At 45.2% G+C, this 15,845-nt stretch overlaps 1 protein-coding gene across 1 annotated transcript; it reads right to left on the bottom strand.

Annotated features, from left to right (window-relative positions):
• Positions 1-6,760: 6,760 nt before the first annotated feature.
• Positions 6,761-11,111, bottom strand: Rps4x (ribosomal protein S4 X-linked). Its single transcript, XM_028775795.1, has 7 exons — positions 11,046-11,111; positions 10,172-10,249; positions 9,698-9,878; positions 9,024-9,121; positions 8,129-8,300; positions 7,262-7,419; positions 6,761-6,964 (listed from the first exon to the last, which is right to left on the bottom strand). The coding sequence occupies exons 1-7, from the start codon at positions 11,046-11,048 to the stop codon at positions 6,863-6,865; spliced, it is 792 nt and encodes a 263-aa protein (XP_028631628.1). The 5' UTR covers positions 11,049-11,111; the 3' UTR covers positions 6,761-6,862.
• Positions 11,112-15,845: the final 4,734 nt, after the last annotated feature.

Here is a 15,845-nt window from a genome sequence, read left to right as displayed (position 1 = left end):
AGCTTGGAGTTGAGGGAGTTCCAGGATAGCCAGGGCTGTTATACAGGAAAACAAACAAACAAACAAAAACAAAAAAAAATCATCTGGAAAATAGGTTTGCGGGCATGAGTGTGGAAGATTATCTTTGATGGGCTAGTTGAGGGAAGATTCAGAGATTTTAGGAAAGGAGCAAAACACGCTTTCATCATTCTTTGCTTTCTGATTGTGGATCTGGCGTGACCAACTGCATCAAGTTCCTGTTGCCTTGACTTTCCCACCAGGATGTAATGTATCTTCGATTGTGAACTAAAAGAAACCCGTTCTCCTTTAAGTTGGTTTTGTTAGTATTTTATCCCAGCAAAGGGAAAGGAAGCTAATGGTACTCAGCAGCAGGGCTGCTGCTGAGATAAACCTAACTGTGGTCTTTAGGCCATTAGAAGTGTTTTATGGCCAGGATGTGACAATCTGGAACTTTGGATTAGAAAAGCTCTCCAAAGCTGTAAACAGGGCTTGCTGGGACACTCCAGCAGGAGCTTGGAAGATAAGAATGCTAAGGGAAATGGCCAGTGGAGGCCTGGCTTGGAAGCTTCAGACAGAAAGAGGACTCTCAGAATCAGGGCTTAAAGTTTTTTTCATTCATTATTTTGGAGTGCGAATGGGTGCACATATGGAGGTCCGAGGATGTCTTTGTGAGTCAGTCTCCTCTCACCACCTTCAGGGATTGAACTCAGGACACTAGTTTTGCACAGGAAGCACCTTTATTAAGTCATCTCACCAGCCCTGACAGACTGCTTTGAAACTTTTGGAATTGTTAATGGTTATAGGAGTTTTAAAGTTGGAGTGATTGATTGAATATTATTTTTACTTTTTATTGATTCTTTGAGAGTTTCACATCATGCACCCCAGTCCTGCTCATCTCCCTGTCCCCTCCATCCTTCTTCACCCTTGCAATGCCCCCCCAAATAAATACACACACACACACCACCACTACCACCACCACCACCACCAACAACAACAACAACAACAAAGCACAGAAAACATCTCATCATAGAAGTTGTAGTGTGTCAGTATGTCCATCAGGCTCCCTCTGGCCACACATTTTCACTTGTAAATGTTCATTGCAATGAGTCACTGATCTGGTTCAAGATCTCTGGCTTCTATGACCCCATCAATATTGGATCCTCATCGGGACTCCTCTTGCTTCTCCTGTTGTTGCCCTGTGTCATGGAGATCCTGCAGCTGTGGAACAGCAGGACTGGCCCTTTCACATGGCCCAACCATTCCCATATGATATAGATTTGGGGGTGGGCTAACTCAGAGTTTTGGATCTGGGCCTGGGTGGTAGCAGAGCCCATCAGCCTGCTGATCTCCCTTATCTGCACCACCAGGGCAAGCTCTCCTGCACTGCTCTAGCTAGGCCACCCGATGCTGCCATCGGCAGGAGGCAGGGTCAACTTTCCTGCTCTCATGCCCTCTGGGCAGGCTCACCAGCATCCATGCCTCCAGAACCAGTCCACTGTGCTGCCCAGTCAAGGTACAGGGCCCACTCTTCCAAGTGCTGCACCCTGTGAGCAGCTGTACCAGCTCTTTTGAGCTCACATCCTGGGAGGTGACTCAGCTGAGCCATTGGCAACAGAGCCAGCTCCACTGTGTTGCCCAGGTAAGGTGCTGGGTCTGCTCTTCTGAGTGCTACAGCCAGTGAAAGACAGGGCCAGCTCACCCACTCTCAAGACCCCTGGGTTGGCTCTTCTGACTGCTGCAGGTGGTAGTGGGGGTATCACTTCTGTACCCACGCCACCCCACAGCAGGCAAGTGGTGCATCTCTCCCACATTTACCCATACCCCCACCACCAGGGCCAGCTTCCCTGTGCTGCCTGAGCGAGGCACAGGGCCCGCTCTCCTGAGTCTTGCCACTGGTGAGAGATGGAGCCAGCTCCCCAGAGCTCTGCATCCAGTGAGAGTGGAGACGGTTATGCACAGTTGGTTGATATCCATGTGGTTCCCGGTGGCTGTCCCAACTCCTACTGCTGCATAGCTATGGACTCAGACATGGACCTCAGCAGCAGCTCAGGCTGGGACCTCACCGTGGCAGGCTGGCAGGGCTAGCCGCTCACAATTCCTCTCCACCCTCGAGTCTCCAGTTCCGTCTTTCCTTATAATGCTCTATCTCTTCATCTCTTTCTCTCCCGTCTGATCACTATATACTCACACGTTGTGGGGGCTCCCACTGCAGGCTGACCACGTGACTGACATGTTCCTGGGTGACATCCTCATCTGTGCTGCATGGTGTGGTGGCAAGCAGGTGTCCATGACCCTCCAGTGCTGTGCACTGGAGAGCAGGTCTGTGTGTAGCATGGCAGACCTCGACACAGGTCTGTATCTGTCTTCCTCCTTACAAGCTGCACTACCTGGATTTGATTTGATTTTTATGAGTCCTAGGCACAAAACAGCTTTGGCTACCAAGCCAGGTATCAAGCTAGAATCAACAAAGGACTGCCATCTGCTCTGCCCCTGACACCACCACCAAGGTGTCTCTTTGCCTGTTGCCAGGGTGTGGGGGGACTGAGTGAATTGTGTATTGTAGAATAGTCATAATCCCGTGGGAACAAAAATGAAAAGTTTGGATTAAAAGCGATATGCTTGCATGCCAAGTTGATGGGGTAGACAGAATCTAGAAACATCTGAGAGGCCTCAGGGCATGCTTGTGACAAGGGTGGGGGTGGGGATTGTCTTGATTGTATTCACTGAAGTGGGAAGATTCATGCACTGTGAGCAATACCATTCCCTAGGTGGGATGCTGGGCTGCGTAAGTGGAGAAAGCTGAGAAGCAAGCAGTGACTGCATTCAGCCCTGTTTCCCACTGTGGGTATGATATGATCAGCTGCTTCCAGCTCCTTGAGTTCCCTGCCATGATGAACTTGAACTGTGAACTAAAATAAACCTTTTCTTCCTTAATTTGCTTCTTTTGCAGCCTTTTATCATCATAACAAGCAAAGAAACTTAAGATACTGCTACAGAGTATGTCTAAGGTCATTATGAACAATTTAGGACAATTTATTGAGACTTTGTCTCAAAATAAAAGGAAAAGGAGGGCTAGAACCTGGGAGTATGGTTCAGTAGTAGTTGGTATTTAGGTTGGGGCTGTAGGTCAGTTGGTAGAATGCTTGTCTAGTGTCCACTAAGCCCTGGATTCAGTTCCAAGCATCATATGTACTGGGTATGGTGGTATATACCTACAATCCCAGCACCTGGTGGAGGAAGCAAGAGGATCAGAAATTCAAGGTCATCCTCAACTGTATAGCAAGTTTGAGATCAGTATGAGCTACATGAGACCTTGTCAGAAAGAGAGAGGGGCCGGGGAGAGAACATGAGTGTGAGTGACCTGTGGACACAGTTCATTAGTATCCTCAAGCTTGTCTAACTTGCTTGCCTAGCACCTGTGTGGCCCTAAATTCAATCTTCAGCATTGAAGACAAACAGCATTCTGTAAGAATTACCTATTTATAAGGAATTCCCAATGGAATATTGTGTCTTTTTTCGTTTGTTATGTTTACCTTACATGTATGTATATGCACTATGTATGTAGATGATTGTGAAGTGCCATGGCATGTGGGTGCTGGGAACTGAACCTAGGTTGTTTTTTCTCCAAGTGTTCTTTAAAAACAAAAAAAACAGGGTGTTACTATGTATCCCTGGCCTGGAATTCATTATGTGATCAGGCTGGCCTTGAACTCATAGGATGTCTCTGCTTCTGCTGGCAAGTACTCTTAACTTTGGAGCAGTATCTCCAGCCCTGAGTGTTGTGTCTTAATCTTTCTTTTGTTTTCTTTTGAGCAGTACTGGGGATTGAACCCAGAACCTCCTCGTGTATACTTAACTCATGATATTCAGTAGCATACTGTCTTGTGATTTTGGGTAGTGGCAGCGAGCCCCAATTCTCATTCTGCCATATGATCTTCAGGGAAAGCAGCCCATACTCTATAGTGCTGAAGTATGGTATCTAGTAGGTTAATGTTACTTACTTGAGTTTTTGAGGCAGGGCTGCTTATAACCCAGAAGGGCCTCAAACTATGTGGCTGAAGATGCCCTTGAACTCCTAAACCTTTCTCTACTTCCCAAGGGCTGGGATTACAGCTGCAGGCCACCACTCCCAGTTTAAGTTAGGCTTATTAAAATCCAATTTTGATTTGTAGTTGTTTTAAATTACAGTGGATTCCACAACATTAGCCCCTTTCTCATTTCTTTTAGACAGTACATACAAGCCATTTGGTTTGGAAACCTGTAGCTTATTCTAATGCTATAATTCCAATTTTCCAAGTCCATTAATATAATCTGGTGTTGGGACAGAAATCTTTCCTTAGTGAACCCAGGCCTTTCAGGTAACCAAAAACCCCAAAGAGGGCTGCAAGCAGGACAAGAACACACCTGGTGCCCCCTGCCACCTAGGGGTTGGTAACAGCCTGACCACTGTCATGTTGCTTGGTCACAATAGCCAAGCCCCAATCTCCTATCCGGACAAAGCTATCCCTGCTATGTACCTTAAGTAATGAATGTCCTGCTTCCCTCTCTAAAGTATAGGGTACACGTTAACTAAGGCCACTTCCCTGAAGTGTAAAATACCTTTTTCCCTAAGAAACTTTAAAAATTTCTCATGGTGGTCCTGAACCCACTTCAGACTCTTTGCTGTATGGTCAGCATTAATAAGACTTTTTTTTTTTTTTTTTTTTGCCTGAAAAGACAACCCATCTTCACACCTATATCAACCTCTCCCAAACATTTCCCAGGTTGGGGCTAGTTGCTTACTTAATGTCTCCTAGGTGGGTCTGGTGGCACACACCTGTAATACCAGATGCTCAAAGACTAAGACAGGAGAGTTGAGGGACAAAGGAAGGAGAGAGAAATAATAAAAGGAGAGAATAAATAGGAAGGCAACCAGGTGTAGTGGTTCACCCCTTTAGTCCCAGCTATCTGGGTCAACTTCTGAAAACAAAGCCATCTATGTGGTAGTTTACCAAACAAAGCAAGGACAGCAGAATTTTAACAAGCAGAAATGGAGCTTGTTTCTGTAGGTGATTTGTATTTGACACTCTGACCTTTTTGGTATGTTTGAGAATGTTCCAAATATAACACCTCCCCCATACCAAGGTAAAGTACTGTTGATGTAAAACCACAATTCTAACCTCAAAGAGAATAAGAGACACTTTCTTCTTGATCTAAATATGAGAGACTATGGCCCAGGAATAGAGATTCAGGTTTCCTCTAAGTTTTGGAACAAAGAGAGGCAGGTTATAATAAAGGGAAATCTCTGCTGTAGGGTTCAGACGCTATTTGACAACACTCTTAGCTTCGTTAGTGGAACCTAGTGGGCTATTAACATGTTCCAAAAGCTTTTACCTGATTAGTCACAAGGATATCAGGTCAGAGGCTAACAAATTGTAATTAACATTTCCAGTCACTGAAATTGTCAAGGTAAGGTGCAGACTTGAGAATGTCTGTTCACAATGCTGAGGCGGAATACATTTATATTGGAAGTATATGGGAAGACACCTATAATCCCAGCAATTGAAAAGCTGAGGCAGGAGGATCATGAATTTGAGGTAGGCCTACATTACATATTGAGGCCCTATCTTTAAATTTAAAAAAGAAACAGCAAGTATTGAGTGAAATTTTCCGTGGGGAGTTGTTAACATCTCTTTATCCCAGATAGGTCAATATCCAGACAGACCAATGTAAAGGTTCCTCCACTAGAGTGTGGCTTGGTGGACCATACTGTATTGTGTTAAAGAGCATACCTTAGTGAGAGGTTACTTAACATCTGCATCACTTCAAAGTCTCACCCCATCATAAAGGATGGCCTTATGGAAGCTCCAACATGGAGCTTCCCAAGATCACTTGCAGCTGGAGGGCTGCTGGGAGTGATGAACACAGTTAAGGCTCCTTTGTGTCTCCCCTCTCCTACTCAGGAGCTCCATCACTATTATCAGCAGCACATGGCTAGCCTGATTTCCACACCCATTTCCTAACTTATTACTTAATAGACTGAGGCCAGCTTTGCCTATATAGTTCCAGGACAGCCAAAGCTACATGGAGAAACCCTGTCTTGAAAACAAAACTATACTGCTGCCTAGAAGACACACCAGCTGCTCCTTAAATCCTACTGCTGACAGGGGTACAAAGCCCATCCTGCTGCTGGTACGGGACATAAACCACACTGGATAAGCTTGTTTATTTTGATCTGTCTTATCTCAGGGCTATTTGTCAGCCTCACTGCTGACAGGTGGTTAAGATTTTAGAAATCAACCCAGAAGGCCTCCAGAGAGGCAGTAACTCTTGGGAGAGACTGATAAAATTTAAGAGCAAGCCTAGAGATGAACAGCATCTGGAGATGTTTATGTTCAAAACTTTGTATATTCACTCTACATGGGTTTGGGAGGGGGTGGTGGGAACGATGTGAGCAGCTTGGAGTAGTCTGCTAAAAGGCAGGAGACTAGGTATGGTAGCACACAACTTACACTAGCATTCTAAATGCAGAGGGATCACGCCCAAGTTCTACACCAGCCACGACTATATACTATATACTCAGTCCACTTAAGTAAGCTTGATGATACACACACACACCCCAAGGCCCTGGTTTAGAGCATCAATATCGCACGGGCATGGTTAGCCAAACTCATTAGAAACATCAAGACTTACTAGGCACTAGAAGATCTAAATGAACCCCACAGTATGTTATAAACACCAACAAATTGTGTTCGAAAAAAAAGCAACAACAAACCACAAGTAGTTTCACCATGCTGTTTTAATCTAGCATGTTTGTTGCCTAGAAAGGCTTATAGCAGGAAGGGGACAAATACTTCTTCCAGCATGTCTCCTGGAGACCATTTCACCCACTGCTCTGTTTGGCCGCTAGCCTCTTGTCTCTCTCTTCAGCAATGGTGAGGCGGATTCCTTTTCCTCGGGGAAGAGAGATCCATGGTTTGTTGCCCTGCAAAAAGAACTCCATTAGCAGGATGGCACAGGGTACAACTGTCACCTTACTTATTGGAACCAAAGTCATGCTAGCTGCTGGGCAGGTGGTCCCAAGACTCACAAGTTTACTGTTATTAAGCAACACCCAATGATCATTTCATTTATTTCTAGGAAAAATACCCACACACCACATAAGGAAGATTATTAGCACTGCTCATGAATCAAACCGATAAGGCTCCCTGGTTTTATTGACACCAAAGATGCCCAGCACTGTCTACTCTTCATGTTTCCATAGACTGCTGGGTAGACTTACCTTGCCAATAACAAAAATGTTGGAAAGCCGAGTGGCAAAGCTGTTGCCATTGGCATCTTTCACGTGAACCACATCAAAAGAGCCAGGATGTCTCTCTCTGTTGGTGATTACACCAATTCTTCCCAAGTTAGCACCTCCAGTCACCATACACAGGTTTCCTAGGCAGGAAGAAACATCTGCTTCAAGCACAGCACACTACAACAATCACTAATGTAACAAGCTCAAGGTACCGTTTGCTGAACTTGCACAAAGTCTCAGGCTCAATCACCAGCAGTGCAAACGGTACCCCAAACCAAAGGCAAGTCAACCTAGCCCCTTCCACCAGTCTAACGTCTATAGATCTGTAGCCTCAAGATCTGCTCTGGCCCTCACCTACAGCTAATATAAACTAAGTTGTCTAACTACACAAGAAATTCTCAAGTCCTGATTATCTCTTGCCTGGATAACCTCCAGTCAAGGCAGTTTGGTTACCATTGCCATATTCCAGGGATCATGTTGGCACTAAAGGTGGCTTTATGTTTTTATGTTTTGTTGAACTGAGGACTGAACCCAAGACTGAGCACACCAGGCAGACACTTAAAGAGTTACACTTCTAGTCCTCTCTTTTATTCTAAGACAGAAAATCCCATCTGAGTTGTTCAGCCGTGCCTTCAACCTCCAATCACACCTCTTTCTTGATCAGCTAATAATAGTTTTTACACTAATAGGTGGCTTTCATACCTCTCTTCAGCCACCAAGACTAGTATTCTAAACATTTAGACCAGTCAAAGTAATGCAATTAATTCCCCAAAAGAAACTGCACCCAAGCCTCCCAACCAAAACTTACACCCAGCCTTACAAGCCACCCAGGGGACACATGCTGCTTACCAGTGTCGAACTTGATGAAGTCAGTTATTTTGCCTGTCTCCAAATCAATCTGAATGGTGTCATTCACCTTGATGAGGGGATCAGGGTATCGAATAGTACGAGCATCATGGGTCACCAGATGTGGGATTCCTTTTGTGCCCACAAAGATCTTTCTCACTTTGCACAACTTGTACTGGAAGTATAAAAAGGTTAAATATATTTAATATAACTCATATATACCTTATTACAGTTGTTTTGGCGCCAATCCCTGGCTTCAAAAATCACAACCACATGTTGTGCATTCTGCTCTAAACAACAAATGTATTAGCAGTTTGTTTATCAAATCAAATTTCTAGTGGCCACTGGACATGCCCCTCAGCCTACCAATAGGGCAGCATGTAAGAAAACCAGAAGTCATTATCATCAACTCTATTAACCTTCATTTATAGCCATGTGAAAAGCCACCTGAAACTGAACTAAGCAAAGACAGTAACTGAACCAATGCCCTAAACATTATCAGTTTCTTTTATCAATACCCCTAACCCAAAGTAAATAAGGTAGACCCACAAATGGAGACATGGCAACATGTCCACTAGATTGAGTTGCGATTTCAAAAATCAATCCCAAGAAATGGTTTGACACCAAAAGTCATTGCTCTAATTGCCACAAAAAAGCCCCACCCCATGATATCTAGAAACAGGCCTCACAGAGACTAGAGGAACTGGGGTGTAAGGTCAAGCATGTGCTTGCCATGTGGTTGAGTACCCAGCACCAAAATAAACCATGCAACAGTTCCTCACTGAACTCATTTCTAAGTACGTAATTCTAATGAAATCTGTTGACATATCTCACCCTCCATGAACTAACTTAGAACTAATTTTAGGGAAAAAATACCTAGTCTCCTCGCCACACTAACCTTGGCCTCCTCAGGTGTAATACGATGAACAGCAAAGCGACCCTTGGTGTCATAGATCAGACGGAAGTTCTCGCCAGTCTTGTCAATGCTGATAACATCTGATATCAAAGAATAAGGTCACCACAGTAACCCTCACTACACCATGTTGAGCTGGGGGAGGGGAGCCCATTTTCTCATGACTCCACATAAACTATAAATGGGAATCTGGGTTTCAGAAGCTATTCTGCACATTAAAGTAAAAACACCAAAGTTTGAATTTTCTCTGAATTATAACAGTCTAACAGAGATTTCCGACCCAATAGGTCTCCCTGGGAGAGATTTGCAAGACATCCAATATTTTTTTTTTTGGGGGGGGGGGGTTCGAGACAGGGTTTCTCTGTGTAGCCCTGGCTGTCCTGGAACTCACTCTGTAGATCAGGCTGGCCTCAGAAATCCGCCTGCCTCTGCCTCCCAAGTGCTGGGATTAAAGGCGTGTGCCACCACTGCTCAACCAAGACATTCAAATTTTTAAAAAAGGAATAATAAAAGCCCAAACAGTCAAACCTCTCCACATCACTGTGGCAGGGTGGGGGTGAAGACAAAGATCAGGAAAACCTGGCACTTTCCTAATCAGCTGCCAGGTTGAAGGAGTTATGGGCTTGTGGCCACTACCAAGTCTCTTCCTGATCACTCACCCATAAACCCAGCAGGGTAGGTTATATCGGTCCTGACTTTCCCATCAATCTTAATGAATCGCTGCATGCAAATCTTTTTGACTTCATCTCCAGTCAGAGCATACTTAAGTCTGTTCCTTAGGAAAATGATCAGAGGCAGGCATTCCCTCAGCTTGTGAGGACCAGTGGATGGACGAGGAGCCTGTAAAAAGTTTTAAAACTGTCATTTTAGGAAAGTAACTGCACCAAAACTTGGGTTATTTACATTTGGGGGGGTGTTAAGAAGATTCCTCAGCACTTTCCTCCAAAGGCTAAGGCCTGCTACCTTGAGACCTCAGTTTATGTGTATGTATACACATCAATGTACTATGAACACTTGGAGTAGATGAAACAGATGTATCAAAATCGAGGTAGGACACAGGTCACAGCCAAAGACTCTCTACAGTTAGCTCTGTAAGTTTGTTAAAGGTATACCTTTCACACCACAATACTTACAAACACACCAGTCAACTTATCCAGCATCCAATGTTTTGGAGCGGCTACACGCTTCAGATGTTTCTTAGGACCACGAGCCTGAAAGGAAGTTTTCAAAGCAACATTGTTACATTCAGGTCTTAGCGGCAAAGCCTACTGTTTAAATTTTTCAATGAACTGATTTACAAAATGTGGGCAATATTGAAAGCACAGGGTCCCAGTAAAATACCCAGTCTTCACACCTTAGCGATTCCAATTTTTTACAGTTATGCCAGATGTCTCCATTATGCTGCTTAAAAGTGTGCCTGGTTACAAAAATTAGGTTCTTTCTATGGCACGCTTGCGAATTACCCGACTCAACCTTAGATGCCAACTGGACACAAGTTTCCTGGCACAAAAATAAAAGCTAAGGCACTACCACGTGTATGGCTCCTTTGTATACTAAAGGGTTGGTACCAAGTTTTACATTCAAAAGCGGAAGGAAGCCTTTTTTAATGCTTCGTACATTTACCCGCTACACAATATATAAAGTCCGTGCCAAAACAAATGGGCAAGCAACCGCCAATTCTTCAAGCAGACCCTGTCTGTGCCCACCTGCCCAAGGCTTCAGTCTGCACTCCCGGCTTCTCGAAGCTCCTCCCCAAGTGGAAAAGCAGTTCTCCCTGGGTAAGGGGATGTGTGATCAAGCCTAAGGCCTTACCCTCTGCGGCACACTTCCACCCTAGCTCAAGCCAGTAATCTCCCTTGCCGCCAAGCCCATCTCTGCCAGCCTGCAGCAGAGCTGCCTTCGCCTCCACCCTGTAGTCGACCGCGGGAGCCCTGATACCCCGGGCAGCATCGGTCAGAGAGGATGGAAGCCGATGCAACCCAAGAGCTCGCTGTACCCCTGCCTTACCATGGCTGCGCTGGGAACGGAAAGAGACTCGCCTTCTTCCGGCGAACGAAGAAATTAGGGTCGGAGGCTGCGCGCGCTGGAGTCTGGGTTGCTCCGCCCAGCCTCAGCCTTTCCCAGCGGGCGGGGACTCTCTCTTGCCATCTGCTGGTGGGAGGTCAGAGGTCCCAGGCTGGGAAACTGAGGCTGAGAGAATCTCTCAAAGTTTCTTGCGGTTTTTCCTCAGTCCTTCCTCTTCTTTGTGTTGAGTGGTGAATGCTGGGGATGTCCAGACCAACCGCACCAGATATCTGCCTGCAAGGAGAATTCTACAGATGGTTGAGTGATAAAAAGATACATTTTAATACTAGATACTTTTCTTATACATAGTTTCTCTAGTCTTCCAGAGTTACAGAGCCATTCAGCCAGCCCCATACAATAAGAGATAGGTATGCCCCAAGGCACGTTTCTCTTCTTTGCTTTTGTGCAGATTGCTGAGGCACTGGACCATCCAGGGTGAGAGGGTAGGATCTCTGCTTGAACCTGGCAAACTGCGCATCAATTCCTGTAGAACGCATTTGGCATTTATTGTACTGTAAGGGGGAAGAGAGGGAACATTTGAGAGCGTCTGGTTTTACCTAGCCAGTATGTAGACCTAGCTATTATACTTTCATACTTTGAAGCTGCTGTGTTAGAATGGCGGCGTTGGCTGCCCTTCGTTCACCATTTTCTGCTTTCTCAGTTATCCGTGGCCTCCCGCAGGTCGATGAAGTCTGCCCATCATAAACTCCAAAGATCCAATCCCTTCAAACTATTATGAAGAGGGAATTTTTCTGCCTCTCCTCTTCCACCTCTCCATCCTCCTCTTTCTCTCCCATATGTATGTGTGGAGTTGTATACTTATATATGGTTTATCGGCATTAGGGGCTGCTGGGGAAGGATTCACTTTTTCATATATATGTATATGAAATATACATATATCTTGAGACAGCCTCATTATGTAACCCAGACTAGTCTCAGATTCATAATTTGTCTGCTGAGAGTTGGGTGTACAGGCGTGAACCCCCACAGTCTATATAGTTGGTGTTTTTTGTTTTTGTTGTTGGCTTGGAGACAGATTCTCTTTAAGGCTAACTTTTAACTTTTGGACTCACGCAATCCTCCTACCTCAGCCTACCAAGTGCCCTAGAGTACAAGCAAGCAGACTATAACTTTCTTTTTAACTTTTGTGACAGGCTAGGCTGACCTCCAGCTTGCAATCCTTCTGCCTCATCTTACCAAGTGCTGGGTGATGCATTACTTCTCCACAGGTGAAATGAGCCAATTCAAGGGAGATTAGATTATATTAAATGTAAATTTATTGAGAAGCTGCTCTCGGGCAAGTTCACTGGCCCCAAGGACTGAGGCTAGGAGAGGCGCCATAGGACAGGAGAGAGGGCGGAGGGGAGAGGGGGAAGGGAAAAGGAAGAGAGAGGAGGAAGAGGAAGAGAGAGGGGGAGGGAAAAGAGCGGAGGGGGGAGAGAGGGGGAGGGGACGAGACAGGGGAGTGAGAAGAGAGACCGGAGGGAAAAGAGAGAGGGGGAGAGGAAGAGAAAAGGGGAGGGGGAAGAGAGGAGAGAGGAGAGAGAGAGAGAGAGAGAGCGCAATGAAGGGAGAAAGGGGGAGGGAGAGAGAGGAAAAGAAAGAGGAGAGAGAGCAAAATGTCTGGATTATAAAGGGAAGAGCCTCTGGGGGAAGGGCAGCTCAGCTCCTGGATTGGAAAATTCAGGGTTGGGGGCAGGGTTTGTCAGATAGGAACTGAGGGATGCTGGAAGAACCTGGAGACCAGGTCTGCTTTGATATGTAAAATAGGCACCTCAGTCTCATTTCCCAGGGTCTGAAACCAAACACTGGGATGATAGGCATGTACTGCTGTGGCCAGCTTATAGTTTTCTTTTCATTGATAGACAGCAAGTGTACAGATTTATGGGGCACAGTATTGCATGTTTAATGTTAATGTTTAATTGAGTATATAATGTATAACAATCAGCTCAGAGCAGTTGCCACATCTTCACCTCAGAACTTTCTTTACTTCTTTGTGATTAACTTTTAATGCAATTAATTTCTTTTCTAGAAACTAGAGTTATGCATAGTTGTGAGCTGCCAGGTGGATGTTGGAAGTTGAACTTAGGTCCTCAAGTGCTCTTAACAGCTGAGACATCTCTCTAAGCCCCTTTATTTTATTTAAAAAGAAATACTATTGTATTGGTTCTCTGACAATTTTGTGTGTGTATAATGTATTTTGGTTGTATACGCATGTCCATTCCCCCTTTGTTACCCACTTCCTGCTCCCTCTGGGACCCTTCTTCCCAATATGCCTTCTTCATACTTGTACTTTTTGTTGTTGTTTGGTTTTATTTTTGAGACAGGGCCTCACTGTATAGCCCCAGCTGACCTGGAACTCACTAGAATACACAGAATCTGTTTGCATCTTTCTTTAGAGTGCTAGAATTAAAGACCATGCTCCACCATGCTTGACTTTTTCTTTTTTAAAATAACTCACTGAAGTAACTGAGTGTAGTGACACAGTGTAGTGACAGTGACACAAAGTGAAACCCCCATCTCAAGAGCAAAACAAAACCGTCCACAAAACCCAACCAACCAAGTTCGTTTGTTTGAACTTAAATTTTACTTGCACGTGAGTGGGTGTAGGTTTGTTTCCTGAACCACAGATAACTTAACGGTGACTGTATCTGTTAGTAATCTAGACAACCTTTCAATATCCCTGAAGAAAAATGACTCTTCTGTAGCCGTTAACTCTCCAATGAAGGATGAGGCCTCAGGAGCCCCTCCCCCATTCCATGCTGGAATGTTAATGACTGGATCTTTCATATGTCTTGTGCAGAAAAATCACAGCTGCTGAATTCAAGAGTACTCTGGCCAAGTCGTGTGTAGAGGACAACACTCTTTCCCATCCTCTGGCTCGTGTGTGTGTGTGTGTGTGTGTGTGTGTGTGTGTGTGTGTGTGCGCGCGCCAGGTCCTTTGGGTCCTCCTCCTACATTAATTTCAAGCCGAGACTAAGGTGCCTGTTTAATATTTCAAAGGAGAAGCTAGCATCCCTCCGCCCTGTTATAGGGCCCTCCTGGCTGGCACACCCTGCCCACTACCCTGAACTCTGTAGCTCAGGGTCTTGGGCTGCTCTTCCTTATATAATCCAGACATTTTGGTTACACATTCTCTTTGTACCTTTGGACCTCCTGACTGCTGCATCTAGTTTCCCTGCTCTCCCCTCTTCCTTCCCCTCCCCCATCTCCCCACATGGCCCAACTCAGTCTGGCCATGTCTACTCTGGGCTTCCCCAGATGTTTCTGCCTCCCCCAGAAGTTTCTGCCTCTGGCTATGTCCACTTTCTCCTCCGCCATACCTAGGAGCAGTCCTGTTCCTTTCCTCTTATCTCTTATCTCTTATCTCCTTTCCCTTCCTTTCCCTTCCTTTCCCTTCCTTTCCTTTCCTTTCTTTCCTTTCTTTCCTTTCCTTTCTTTCCTTTTTCTCTCAGTGGTTAATACCTCATTCTCCTTGCCCCAAAGCTTAGCTCCAGCGCCTAATTCAACAGGCAGGGAGGACTTATCTGCTCTCTTACTAAGCTGAACATCCCTAACTCATTCAGGACAGCTGGCCCTTTGCCGCTAACAGAGAACTTGGTACTTCATCCAGCACTTGGTAAATAGTTGCTGAATGAATAAATTTTGTCAACAGCCTTCTCATCTTGCCATTCTACTGTGCTATTCCTCCCACTATGGGCCTGAGCTCCTGACTTCGGACCATAGGCATTCCTTTCCGTTTTACAAATCTCTGTCTCTGCATTCTCATTAATAATCTGCAAAGGAGCAAAAGAAAAAGAATTACTTAGCTCTTCTCCCTAGTGTTAAGTAGAAGGGAGAAGGTGTCCTCTTTGTTTAAAACTAAGGCAACATCTCTAGTAAATTATGTTAGAACTAATTATTGGAAAGGAACGCGGGGCGGTGGTGGCGCACGCCTTTAATCCCAGCACTTGGGAGGCAGAGGCAGGCGGATTTCTGAGTTCAAGGCCAGCCTGGTCTACAGAGTGAGTTCCAGGACAGCCAGGGCTACACAGAGAAACCTTGTCTCGAAAAAAAACAAAAAGAAAGGAACAATTAAGTTGGGCATGATGCTGCACAGCCTGGGCTATATGGTGAGACCCTGTGGCAAGAAACAAAACAACCAGGCACAGTTGACTGAAGAAAGGGCTAGAAAGAAATCAGAGGGGACAAGTGAAGGTTTGTATGATTTTCAGTCTTGGGATCACTGAAGAGAGTGGTACCCCAGTGGGATTCAAGGAGAGTGGTCAAACGCCTGTAATCTCAGCACCTGGGAGGCAGAAGGAGGAAGATAAAGAGTTCAAAGTTATCCTTCTCTGCTTAACAAGTTCAAGGCCAGTGTGGATTGTATGAAACCTGGCTCAAGAAAAGAGAGAGAGCAAAAGAGGGAGGGAGGGAGGGAGAGGGAGAAAGAGAGAGCGTGTGCTTAGGAGGCAGGAGTTGATCTTGGGAGTGAGGGGCAACTGTGGGATATCCACTAAGAGAGTGCAGGAGAAATGGCTGGCCAGAGCTGAAGTCTAGCTCAAGATCACATGGCTCATTAGAAGTGCTGGGGGACAAACAGCCTGAGCTCTTGCCTCCCAGGCTGTTGGATTATTTTTTTTTATACCACAGCTTGTCACAAGACTTGAGGGACTCAAAACATCCTTTTCAATATTTTCTCTTCTCTCTCAATTTATATTTATGCACAAATGAGATTATAACAATAATAAAGGGAATTTGGAA

The sequence above is a fragment of the Grammomys surdaster genome, unplaced genomic scaffold (genome assembly GCF_004785775.1).
Source record: "Grammomys surdaster isolate TR1022 unplaced genomic scaffold, NIH_TR_1.0 260, whole genome shotgun sequence".
Lineage (NCBI taxonomy): Eukaryota > Metazoa > Chordata > Mammalia > Rodentia > Muridae > Grammomys > Grammomys surdaster.
The sequence above is the reverse complement of the archived record's forward strand: the minus strand, read 5'-3'. Positions and strand labels throughout refer to the sequence as shown.

Excerpts from the sequence above, each read along its gene's own strand:
- Rps4x (XM_028775795.1), bottom strand. Across the intron at positions 7,420-8,128 it reads CTTCATCAAGTTCGACACTG|GAAACCTGTGTATGGTGACT; the intron begins GTAAGCAGCATG and ends CTTCCTGCCTAG. Across the intron at positions 6,965-7,261 it reads ACATTTTTGTTATTGGCAAG|GGCAACAAACCATGGATCTC; the intron begins GTAAGTCTACCC and ends TTCTTTTTGCAG.